General features: G+C 43.9%; 1 protein-coding gene across 1 annotated transcript in view; it reads left to right on the top strand.

Annotated features, from left to right (window-relative positions):
• The window catches only part of LOC103657337 (zinc finger protein 91-like), a 686,132-nt gene that overhangs the window by 67,575 nt on the left and 605,944 nt on the right, over positions 1-12,613 (top strand). The window contains 3 exon segments of the mRNA XM_040632913.1: positions 7,040-7,113; positions 10,919-11,045; positions 11,544-11,626. Coding sequence (XP_040488847.1) covers positions 7,040-7,113; positions 10,919-11,045; positions 11,544-11,626 — 284 coding nt within the window.

Raw genomic sequence — 12,613 nt, 5'->3', positions numbered from 1 at the left:
GGAAGAGACAACAGTTCATTAGAGAGGGACTTCAGTCCTGTGCGTTCAATAGTGGCCAGGTTATCCAGAAAAAATCAATAAGGGGAGGTGAGACGACAATGATAGGAAGCAGACAGACTTCACACACATGCATCCAACAGTATCAGAAAACACGTTCTCACATTCACCTGGAGCATTCTCCAGTATAGAGTATATGTTGGGCCACAAACAAGTCTTAATAAATTTATAACTGAAATCCTACCAAGCACCTTTTCCATCCACTATGGCATGTAACTAGAAGTCAGCTGCAAGTACAAACCTAGAAGATTCACAAATATTAGAAAAATAAACATGAAACATGCATAATAGCCAAAATGGAAAATTCCTTGTCCATTGTCAGATGAGTAGATCATGTGTATATATACAGTGTTCACTGGATATAATTAACAATACATTGGAAAGTTGCTACAGAAGAGCTCTTAAAAATTCTTAACACGTGAAAAATTGTAACTGAGATAGTAACTATGTTTTTCAATATGTACATATATCAACTCATAATGCACCTTAAAATAATATGCTATATGTTAATTGTATCTCAGTGAGATTGAGAAAAAGGGACATAAGCAGATCAGTGGTTTCCTAGGCACAGGTGTAAGAGGATGGGGATGGTGAAGTCAGAGAATGGAGTCTCTGTAAGAGGTGATTTATTGTAAATTGACTATGGTTTGCTTGAACCTATGTGTGAATCAGGTAAGACCCTAATATTTGCACATTTTGAAAAAAGATTATATTTCTTTAATTGACAGAATAGGCAGGGGGAGGGGCTGGGAGAGGGAGAAGCAGACTCCCCACTGAGCAGTGAGCCAGGGGAAGGCCTCAATCCCATGACTCTGGAATCACGACCTGAGCCAAAGGCAGACACTTAACCAATTGAACCACCCAGGCTCCCCATCCGGTCCATTTTTGCATTTTAAATGGGTGAATTATACACCCCATGGAAATCCTATGCAAATAAAGCTGTTACAAAGAACCCTAAATAAATGCCTGCAGGAGAAGACTTAGTATTATAACATATCAAGACTACATAAATTCAGCTATTGAACACACCCACAGTTGTAAGATTTCAAAGGAAATTTAGGATTGAACTTTGTCGTGTGTGTGAAATTTTACGAGAATACAAAAACAATTTTGAAAAGCACTTAGGAAAGCAGTTTTGTCAAATTACACGTATATAATTAATAGCGTGAGTTACGTTCAGTTCTTTGATGTTGGGTGAAGAAAATGTAGAGTTGCGAAAATGTGTATCGGTTTCTCCAAGGAGTCAACAGAACAGATTTCTATGTAATTCCTTTTGTATTTTTAATATCTGAGTTTCTATAGATCTGTTTATGTATCTCTACATATATATAGAGAGGGAAGGATTTCGTTGATGAATTGGCTAACCCAGTTGTGACAGACGGCAAGTCTGATGTCTGCAAGGACGTCCAGCAGGCCAGAGAGCCAGGGAGGAGCTGATGTTGAAGCTGGAGAACAACAAGACAGTCTGGAGACAGACATAAAAGCCCCTTTAGAATAGACAGCTAATTCCTATGTTCTCCAGAATGGACTGTCTACTAAGTGGTATGGGCTTATTTGCATAGAACATACAAACTAATAGCAGTAGAAAAAAAGGGCAAATAATTTCTAAAAAGTTAAACATCTTACAATATTTTGACTAACTGTAGGATAATATACGGTATTTTCAAGCATGCACTAGTGTCTACCTTCCACAAAAGACAGAATCATGGTAGGATGTATACATTGAACACTATAATCAAGAGCATATCTATTTTTCTTAGATAGTGTAAGTAAAAAATTAGTGTTAGCCAAGGAGGAAATATTTTAATTATTAAATAGGACTGCGAGACAATACCTCTGCCGTTGTACCTTACTCTTCTATGTACAGAAGTTAATTGACAGAATAACCTGAATGTTCAATAATGAAAATTGCTCAAATATCACAGCCGGTAAGTAGAATACAAATAAATACAGAGACATCACTTCTAGCCTCATGATAGACAAAATGAGTGGTAATAAAGAGTGTTGGTGAAGCCAGGAGGAAAAACATACACTCCGTCTAAAGAAGGGTATAAGGGCAACTTTGGGCAAGAGCTCCTGTACAGTACCTATAAAAATTTTGATTTCCTTCACCTTTGAAGCAGTAATTTACAGCTCGCACTCTACTACTCACAGAAATAAATAGGGGCACCTGGGGGCTCAGTCAGTTAAGCATCTGCCCTTAGCTCAGGTCATGCTCCCAACCCTGGGATCAAGCCCCTCCTCCGACTCCCCGCTCAGCAGGGAGTCTGCTTCTCCCTCTGCCTCTCTGCTATACCTGCTTGTACTCTCAAATAAAAAAAAAATTTTAAAGAAATAGATACAAATCTGTCTGAAACATAAATCACAACATTCTTTATATGGGAAACTTAAAAATGACTTCTATGTCATCAATAAAATACATGCATATTTTAAGGTATGTCCTCATTCCATTCTTACTAAGACATCTCTCTACTAGATCACGTAAATGTTGAGAAAAGCTGCATCACCTTACAGAACACGATATGCGCTAAAACAGCATGCATACTTTTAACTCAGTATCTGTACGTGTATTTATACAAGACTTAAAATCATACAGGTGGGAACATCTGAGTATGTTTCTGTAGAGAGGGATGCATATTGCTTACATAATTGTAAGGTTCATAACTTACCTCTCCTTCAGAAGTATTTGAAATATTTGCCCAAAAAGAAACGTTGCATTGGTAACAGCTGTTGGAAACTGTCCGTCTGATCACAAAGCCAAAGTTCTAGGTTATCAGGGAAATCATTTCTGTGTGACTGAGGGGTTACCGCGGTTCTCACTTTTTGCATTTTGTAATAGGCATTAATTTCCTAATTACTGAACAGGTGTTAAAACTTACACAATCTTTGATATTTCAAATAAACAAATCCACATCTGACCCATGTCTCCTTCCCAAAGCAACCACAATTGCCAAGGGATGCGTTAGAGCTGTAACGAGACAGCTTACATTCTGTACACACCCCACATCTACACACTCAAACATTCAAATACACAATCCCATACACGCACACACAGTCCGTTGCAAACTCACAGTTCAGTACCCCATTGACAGACACCCATCCAGACACACACACACACACATACACTCCTCCAGCAACACACACAGAATGAAACACACTTGTGGGGACATAAGCTCACAGAGTCACAGTGGGGTTCATAAAATCACATTTAGTCGCACGAGGAAGTGTATCTCCGTAACGTGGTTGCATGTGGGGAAAACGGGATCAAGTATAGTACTCTGGATGCCTGGAAACAAACACTCCTTCCACTCTTTGTATTCCTTCAACACAGCAACACTCCACAGGGACCCTGTTCACAGCGTGTATCATGGAGAGAATAAGGAGCACTGCCACTTGAGGTCGAGGTGTGTGGCCAGAAGACAAGGAGTCATCCAGTGGGGACAGAGTGAAGGCACAGGGGTAAATGGAGTGCACAGAGTCTGGGGAGTTGGGGGAACAGAGCCACAGGGGAAGAGAGGACAGGACTTGTGTTAGTTTCCTAGGGCTGCTGTAACACATTAGCACAACCGGGGGGCTAAACAAGCCCCCAAATTCTGGCTCTCAGTTCTGCAAGTTCTTAGGTGTCTGACGTCACGCTGTTGCCAGAGCCACACTTTATCTCTGCAATGGAGTCTTTCCTCTTTCTGACTTCTGGGGACTGTCAGCTCTCCTTGATCTTCCTTGGCTGGTAGATGGATCTCTGTCTCAGCCTTCATCACCACACACTGTTGTGTGTGTGTCTGATTTCCCCCGTCTCCTTAGGACAGCAGTAATAAAGCAGGAACCCAATGTCCCAAGCAATAGATACCTTTCCTGCACAGAGAGGTAAAGAGGGGGGCGCCTGGGTGGCTCAGTGGTTAAGCGCATCTGCCTTCGGGCCAGGTTGTGATCCCAGAGTCCTGGGATCCAGTCCCACATCAGGCTCCTCTGCGGGGAGCCTGCTTCTTCCTCTCCAACTCCCCCTGCTTGTGTTCCTTCTCTCGCTGGCTGCCTCTCTCTCTGTCAAATAAATAAAAAATAAATAAATAAAACAAAAGAGAGGTAAAGAGGGATTCTTACCTCCAGGCATAGAGGAAGGAGAGCTGAGAAGTCCGCATGAACAAACCTTGTGACTTTTCACTACTTTACTGCGACTGCCCAGACTCTGCTCAGAATTCCATACTATTCCAAGGCCCAAAGAGGTTTTGCTTATTTTGCCAAATCCTCACAGATATATTCTTTTTCTAAAAAGCATAAAAACAATCTGCATTAGTTATTTCTCCGGGGCTCCCTTTCATGATGGGTTGTGGATGCATGTAATTACAAGCTAGTATTTGTTTCTGCTGTCATATTTCTTAGTCAATCTGAATGTTAGTACAGGTAAAATAATCTTGAATATTAAAGGAAAATTATTCCTCTAGCCACATTTTTCCATAAAGTCCTAAATAACACAAGTGCACAATCAGACATCTCAAGAATGCTTTCCGGATGGTTGTACTGAACAATCCCACAAGAGTTTGTTACTGAAAAACCCAACTTTGGCTGCCAGTCGCATGAAAAGCCAAGACACAGGCATGAGTTTTGATTGGAAAGGAATAGGAGGTGTATTCAGGAGGCCGGCCACTTGGGAAGAAGCTGGAGTCTTGTCCAAAAACCAGCTCTAAAGTTTCTGCCCGGCCCAACGATTTTTAAAGGACCTCAACGTCAGTTAATCAGTACAAAGGGAGGCACAGGAATCTGTACCACTATTTGAGAGCAGACTCCCAGCGGCTCCTTGTAGACATGAAGGAGGTGCTGGGCAGGGTAGATGGTGCCCAGGGCGAGCTTGTGCAGGACAGTTCAGTTGCTCTCTCCTTTCTCCTGTGCATATGCTTCCCCTTTCTGAAATGCTAAATCCCCAACCCCTTCTTAGGTCACAGTGGTATGTAGGCATCAGTCGCCTGTCTTTGAGCCTCATGTCTCTGAGTCTCCCCTAAGTAAGACATCACTTTCTTTTTCCCTTGTGAATCTGTCTTATGTCCACTTAGATATTAAACTGGCCAAGGAATTGAGAATGGAGGAAGAAAAACGTGTTCCTCTTCTTCACATTCTGCTGTCAAAACCTGACCTCCGTGCTTTGGAGCCAAAATAGAACGTGAAGCCGGAGCTGGGGATCAAGAGGAACAACAGGTTAATTACTTCGCCAGCAAGAGAGGCTGCAGCAGGTCAGGGCCTTCAAAACAGCAAGCCCCCCAGAGGCAGGGCTGGGGTATTTGTCGGGAAATCCCTACAGGATCTAGCCGGTTCCACCCGGAATTATGTCTGTGCAGCCAGCTGTGTCCTTCACCTTTTCAGGGTGGACCCGGTGCTGGAAAGGAAAGGCTAAGAAGGGGAGAGAGGAGGGTTGCAGAAGAGAGAGAAAGGATCCCTAGTTTAATATCAAGGCTTGCTGATGTTTTAATGTAGCCATTTTGATTTCTGTTCAACTTTATGTGTTTACGTGGTTTCAGTTCAGTCACCAGGAGAACTGCAGGAAGACCGCTTCATTTTTACCGAGAGAAACGACTCCGTATTTTCTAGAATGGGAAAGATAAAGAAAAAGGTTCACACCAAATTTCAGGGAGCATGTTGAGGAATTAGAATGCTCATGTATTGCTGATGGGAGTGAACATCGTACATTCCCTTTGGAAAAGACTGCGGCAGTTAGTTATGAAAGTAACCATTTACGTACTGACGGAGCACATGTTGTCACCCCAACATATGTCTCGTTAGCATAAGGATTCTTTTTGGCTGGTATTTTAAAGAAAGAGCAGACAAGGGTGCTTGGGTGGGTCAGTCGGTTAAGTACTTGTCTTTGGCTCAGTCATGGTCCTGAGATCAAACCCCGCAGTGGGTTCCATGCTCAGTGGGGAGTCTGCTTCTCCCTCTCTCTGCTACTCTCCCTCTCTCTCTCAAATAAATAAATAAAATCTTTAAAAAGTAGAGGAAAAAGAAGGAGGAGGAGGAGGGGGAGGAGGTGGAGATGGCCCAGAAGAAGGAGAAAGAGAAGAAGAAGAAACAGCCCACCAAAAAAGAGCTCTGAAACTAGTCTGGTTATTTTTGTAGTAGACATTTGCATCTCTAAGGGAAAGCTCCATTTGTAAGGGTGGCTCCCTCCCTGTAGCGGAAGGAGGGTGAAAGTGTAAATGTGCAGAAATAGTGATCCTTGGACAAGGCGTGGAGTAAATCAGAATAACAACGACAGCCTTGATTACTGCTTTTTGCCTGGTCACCTCCCCAAATGCTTCCCAGTAGGTTCAAGAAGGGATCAAATCCCGTGCCCCCCACCCCAGATTCTGTCTATTGGTGAGGGGGAAACAACTGTGCTGTTTTCATTAAATGCTCCAGGCGATTCTAGGTGAAGCCAGGGGTAAGCAGGCTTAACCATGAATAGAAGACAGCTGAGTGCAGGCTTGGCTCAAGGAGAAGTAACACAGGTGCTGCCACGGGAATCTGGAAGCATCAGGTCCATGCAGCACACGTTTCTTCTTTCTGCTCTAGCAGAAGTTGCGTGTGTTGGGGCGCCTGTGTGGCACAGCGGTTAAGCGTCTGCCTTCAGCTCACGGCGTGATCCCGGCGTTATGGGATCGAGCCTCACGTCAGGCTCCTCTGCTGTGAGCCTGCTTCTTCCTCTCCCACTTCCCCTGCTTGTGTTCCCTCTCTCGCTGGCTATCTCTATCTCTGTCAAATAAATAAATAAATAATAAATAAATAAATAAATAAAAAGAAGTTGCCTGTGTTTGTGCTGCGGGAGGCCCCCTGAACTAGACAAGGAAATACTCCAAGTTTGGTCTTCAAGGAAGAATTCATTGTTTCTGAATAGTTCCTGACACAAAGGGCAAGGAAGAGGGCATTTTTGTGCATTTGAAAGTCCTGCCTGCAGGCAAGACCTTTATGGGTGGAGACGCCCTGTTGGGGGCTTTAAAGGCATTTTCTCCTGCTGCAGCTGTGATTTCTCCTGGAATCCTTCCGAGCAAGAAGTCCGGAGGACGAGGTGAAGAAAAAATGGCCAGTTCTCAGGTAAGCCTGGCGTACGAGTTCCAAAGCCCTATCTTCTTTTTCTCGAGAAATTCCTTACATTTAGAAATTGTTAATATTGATTTTTTTTCTAGTTCTGATGTTTCTGCTCTATGTTTACACCCAGTTTTTAAACCTTTTCAGACATGATACTCAAATTCGGCCTTTAGAACCCTTCTCCCCTATCAGCCAGAGCCTTCTATCCCTTCTCTCCAACAGGGCTTAGAGTAGGTCATCTACAGTTGTCGCTTTGAATAAAAGACCTGCCTGCCAGTATTGCAAATAGTCCCTTGGTGACAGATGCTTGGGAAGGTGTTGAGTTAAAGATTCCTCTTGCTGAAGGGGTCTGGTCCTGGGATATCAGTGATGGAAAATGGTCTTATTTAGGCCCCATCTAGGTGTCTTATCAGCTCTGTGTAGACCAGGAGTAAGAAAATGCACAGATAAACAGCGAATATGATACGATATCCAGAATCACTTGGAATATTCTCTGAAAAAAGAGGGGGTTCATATCCTATAGAATGTATCTAAAATAGACTAGGTGTTACCAGACCGGGAAAGTATATGTGATTGAAGTTTGTATAAATCGACTGTATTCTCATAATATAATTGACATGCTGGTTTACTGTTTAGGGGTACAAGAATGTGGTCCCTAAATGGGGTGTCTCTTGAGCAGATGGGGATTTTGGGTGATGAGCAGGCATGGGCCACTGCCAGGGGAAGTGAGAGAATTCAGCTGAGGCAGAACAAAGGAGCCAGAAGCTCACTGAATGCACAGCAAGGGAGCGGGGGTGGGAAGGACACCAGAGAGGCCTAGTGCCAGGAGGTAGTGGGTGGGGCCTGGTTTTAAAGGGGAAGATGAGGCAGTCTGGGGACAGATGGAATCTTCCCTTTTTGGGAACCGAATCTGGTTGTAAGTAGCCCATTGGTGAGTTAGGACCTATGGCTCTTTGGGGGTGGGTCGCTCCTGGGCCTGTCTGCATTCAGGCAGAGAGTCACCGGCCCCTCCCCCATTCCAGCACTCAAGCCAGTTTGCCTGAAAGGAGGCCTCTAGAAGGAACACGCTGGTGCAGGGTTCTTTTGACCAGGGGCCTTCAGTCTCCTTGAGGTCACCGCTGATAGCAGCATGATTACTTCTCCTTTGAATATGTCATCTCTGGTGTTTAAAACAAACGAGGTGGTCTCGTCACATTCCCTTGGCTCTTGTTTTCTTTATGTCCCTCTTTCCTGGGATTTTTGGTGACCCTGGTCACTTAGCCCCGTAGCTGTCCACCCCTCCCTAGCCCCACCTGTCCCTTACTCAACACCAAGCAACAGGTCCTTCAATGTGCCTTAGGCGCTGATGATCAACTTGGTCATTAGGGCTGATATTAACTTCTTTTAATGGCTTGAGTCTCTGCCAGATAGCTCCCCCTGTAAGGCTCAAACTGTTCTTCATATTTCCTAAGGGTCTTGGACGGATATACTGGGTGATGTGCAGAAACCATCCCATTTCACCTGGAATCTTCTTTCCATTGAGTTTCTCTTTGCTTGTAGTTTCTGATCAGGAGAACAATCTTTCTTTTTTTTTTTTTTTTTTTTAAGATTTTATTTATTTATTTGACACAGATAGAGGCTCCCCCTGTAAGGCTCAAACTGTTCTTCATATTTCCTAAGGGTCTTGGACGGATATACTGGGTGATGTGCAGAAACCATCCCATTTCACCTGGAATCTTCTTTCCATTGAGTTTCTCTTTGCTTGTAGTTTCTGATCAGGAGAACAAAGCAAAAGAAACGTAGAGAAAAAGGAAATGTCCTTGCAACTTGCAGCCCACAGATAGATACTTGGCACATGGAAAGTATGACTTTCCTCAAGGAATTCCCAAGTGCCTTAGTGTTAATGCTTTGCTGGAGGCAAAAGCAGCCTTAGCTTGACCATAGCCAGACCTCCAGGATCCTCTTGAACATAGGAAATCCCCTCAGAGACTTCTGTTATCGCTACCCCTACAGGAAGAGTTTATAGTCAGTACCTTCTCACAGTCACACTGCAGCTCTTCTGCCAACGGGTCCTGTCCCTGACGTTTAATGAGAACGGATTTCTTTCATGAAAAATGTCTTCGGCCCCTACATGAGTTTCCACTGCACAAATGAAGACTCTCACCTTCGTGTAGTTGGTAGTATTGTCTCCTGGGCCTGGGGGATCTAAGTCAGTCATATGGCCATCCTGTGAGTTTTTACTTTATTCCACACTCAAGTGGTAGACATTCTGTTTATTTTCAAAAAAGAAAAGTCTTCCTTCCTTCCTTCCTTCCTTCCTTCCTTCCTTCCTTCTTCTTTCTTATTGTAGCGAGTGAGAGAAGTAGTGTGTGTGAGAGAGGAGGAGAGGTGATCCCGTAGAGCCAGAGGGGGAGGGAGAGAAGTTCATGCAGACTCTGTGCTGAGTGGATCCCTAGACCCCGAGACCATGACCTGAACCAAAATCAAGAGGAGGACGCTTGAGCCACTGCATCACCCAGAAGCCCTATTTCCTTCAGTGAATTTTCAGATGAAGAAAACAAGAATTCTCTAATTAACATGTTTGAGTGTCTTAAACCCTGAATTATATCACAGATGATGATTGACAAAAAGCATCAATGAAATGCTGTGTTGTGGGATCCTTGAGCATGATGGTGAGGAACGAATTCTTGAGATGTGTTACGGTGCCCGAGAGTTGGTTTATTGAGTAGCTCGGGGACAGGAGCTGTGGGCAGAAAGAGCTGCACGTTGGCTGCATGAAGCGGGTGGTTTTATGCATAGTCTTCAAGGGGGAGGGTAGGTGCACCGAGTATAAGATCAGAAAGGTTTCTTTGAATTTGTGCTTGTTACTTTTGCCTGATCTGTCCGATGCTATCTCTCCGTTCGATGTTAATATCGGTGAAATGTACAGGCAGTTAAGAGACCGTAAGATAACAAGTAGCATGTATTTGACTCTTAGCAGAGCTATGCCATCTGTGGGTCAGCCTTCTGAGTTAAAGGTGAACATTTTTCTGCCTCTATCCTTCATCATAGCAGACTCCTAAATAATAGCTGTTTTATGTGTATCATTCTCTGTGTTTGTGTTGATATCATGTGAATAAAATCCAGAAGCAGCATCATCCACAAAGTGATTTATAAGTGTGACGTCATTGAAAATGGTTCTTGAATTACTGATCATGACAATTTTCCACTCTATCACTGTTAATATGTGTATAACTACTTCCTACATGTGTGGATGGGTGCATGAAATGTAAATGGTTAGATTGATTTTGTGTAGATAACTTCTTGTTTCCATCATTGTTCTCACGTTTGAAACCTGCTGTGAACATTGGCATAGAGTCCTCTCTGAATATGCACCTGTATGTCCTTTTCAGTGAACTCTAGGATCATAACCTGAGTTCAAACCTGATCCCTTTGCACATTCGGTACATGAGGTTTCTGCTTCTCCATAGTTCGACAGTACTAGCTTTATATTGAGGTAAAGGTAACTAGTTTACTCCATGGGTTACATCCGGGTCCCTCTGCGTCAAACTGGGTTAGCCCAAGCACTTCCGCTGGGCGGTCATTACGTTTCATTGGATAGTTTCTGTTTTCCCCTCAGGAGACTCTGCCCACGGGGTGTTTTGGCTGAAGTAAAGGATAAGGTGAACAGAAGAAGTGAAGTAAAATGTGGGATCTAGTTTGGGAGGTATAGTCGGGTGAGCAGTGAAGGTCAGATGTTGGGGTCTAGCTGGTGACACTAACTCCCTCTTGATCTTAGGGACCACTGTGAACTCTGTCGATGGCCACTTGGTGACGGTGGTATTTCTTGCAGGGACTGCTGACATTCGGGGACGTGGCCATAGAATTCTCCCAGGAGGAGTGGCGATGCCTGAGCCACACGCAGCGGGAACTGTACAGGGACGTGATGCTGGAGAACTACGGACACCTCCTGTTCTTGGGTGAGGATGACTCCTTCCAGATTTCCCAACCACTCTCGGGGTTTCGTTCCTCCTTTCAAGACTGTCTCTTGGATGATTCCTCTTTGCACAGTGGAATTCAGGTCACTGCCCTAAGGGACAAAAGTAAGGATTTGTAAGTAAGGATTTATAGATGGAGACACAAATCTTGATGTTTGCTTTTCAGCTCTATCTTCTGCTTCCTCCGGGACACATCATTTCTGTTGATTAGTGGTAGTTCTGAACCTGGCGTGGCGTGGAGCGGTACTTCCTGCATTTAAACTCCAATTTTTACGCCACCTTATTGTCTCAGTAGAACTTTGAAGTGCCAGTTAGGAAGTGAGTGTTTGAAACTACTGCATGTTCTCTAGGGGCTGTTGGTGAACAGTGTTGGGGAAATCATCTTCTAGAGTTCTACAATGTCCTCTCTTCCCTACTGAGCCCAGTAGTGGCTTGCAAGGATCCCCAGCCATACTTATATTCCCTTTCTCTATTAAACAGGTCTCATTGTGTCGAAGCCTGATTTAGTCTCCGTTTTGGAGCAGAGCAAGGAGCCGTGGGATGTGAGGAGAAAGAAGACAGTAGTCTTTGATCCAGGTAGGTGGGAATGAATGAAGCCGATGACAGATGGACATCCAAGTCTGATGGAGGAGGAGGATAGACTTTGAAAGGGGGTTCCAATAGCTCTGCTGGCATCAAAATCGGTTGGAGAAGCCCAGGTGTATTTCCCCGTCCATCACAGAGGGACATCTTTTCTCAATATTGTCATGCTTTCATATTCTCAAAGGCTTCTGCTTCAGCTCCAGTGATGTTTCGTCACAGCCATAGTGAGGGCAATGGGATGTGGGCAGGCCTCCATAATCGGAGAGCTTTTCCATTGCTTTGAGGGCCTTAGCTTTGAGGGCCTCCCTATTCCGGAGGGTCTGTGCTAAGCCTCTTCTAAGTTCCATTTTGCCTCTTGGGAGAAAGTGTGCAGAGTTGTGTGGGGCGTACTGGGTCTTGGCGTGGGAATCCCCGCAACACTGGAGACAGACATCACGTGTTTTCTGGTCCATGCTTTCCAGTGTTACGGAGGCTTCAGTCTTAATCGTACACAATGGAGACTGAGCAATGTCATCAGGTAACAAAGCACTTCCCGAACAGGAGAACATACAATCCTTTATTTCACTTCAGATGTTCATTTTCCTTTGTATTAACGAGAAGAAGAGGTTTCCACTCCTTACGTTCCATTCCTCAGTGGTGAAATAATGTAATGTCTCTATTTGTTCCCTGGACTTCCTACATACAGTAATGTTATTCGGGATTTACAACTTTTGGAACCTGCAGCCTATAGTACAGTCTCATTTCTTAGCTTTTTAAAAATGCATCATTTTCTAATTTTTCTCGTATAGTAAGACGTTCCTGTGACTTTGTCGTAAGTTTGCACTTTCTTATTAGTTGTCTCTGAGACTCAGCTCTTATTTCTTAGATCAAAAGTTCTGATGTGACGTGGGCATGTGCTGTGTAAGAAGTGATGTAGATGGTAAAATTCCCCTAGTGACAAAAATGTCCCGTTGCTGTTGGAATTTTAC

Source organism: Ursus maritimus, unplaced genomic scaffold (assembly GCF_017311325.1).
Source record: "Ursus maritimus isolate PB19 unplaced genomic scaffold, ASM1731132v1 scaffold_19, whole genome shotgun sequence".
NCBI classification, from domain to species: domain Eukaryota; kingdom Metazoa; phylum Chordata; class Mammalia; order Carnivora; family Ursidae; genus Ursus; species Ursus maritimus.
Note: the sequence above shows the minus strand (reverse complement) of the source record. Positions and strands in the feature narration are given on the sequence as shown.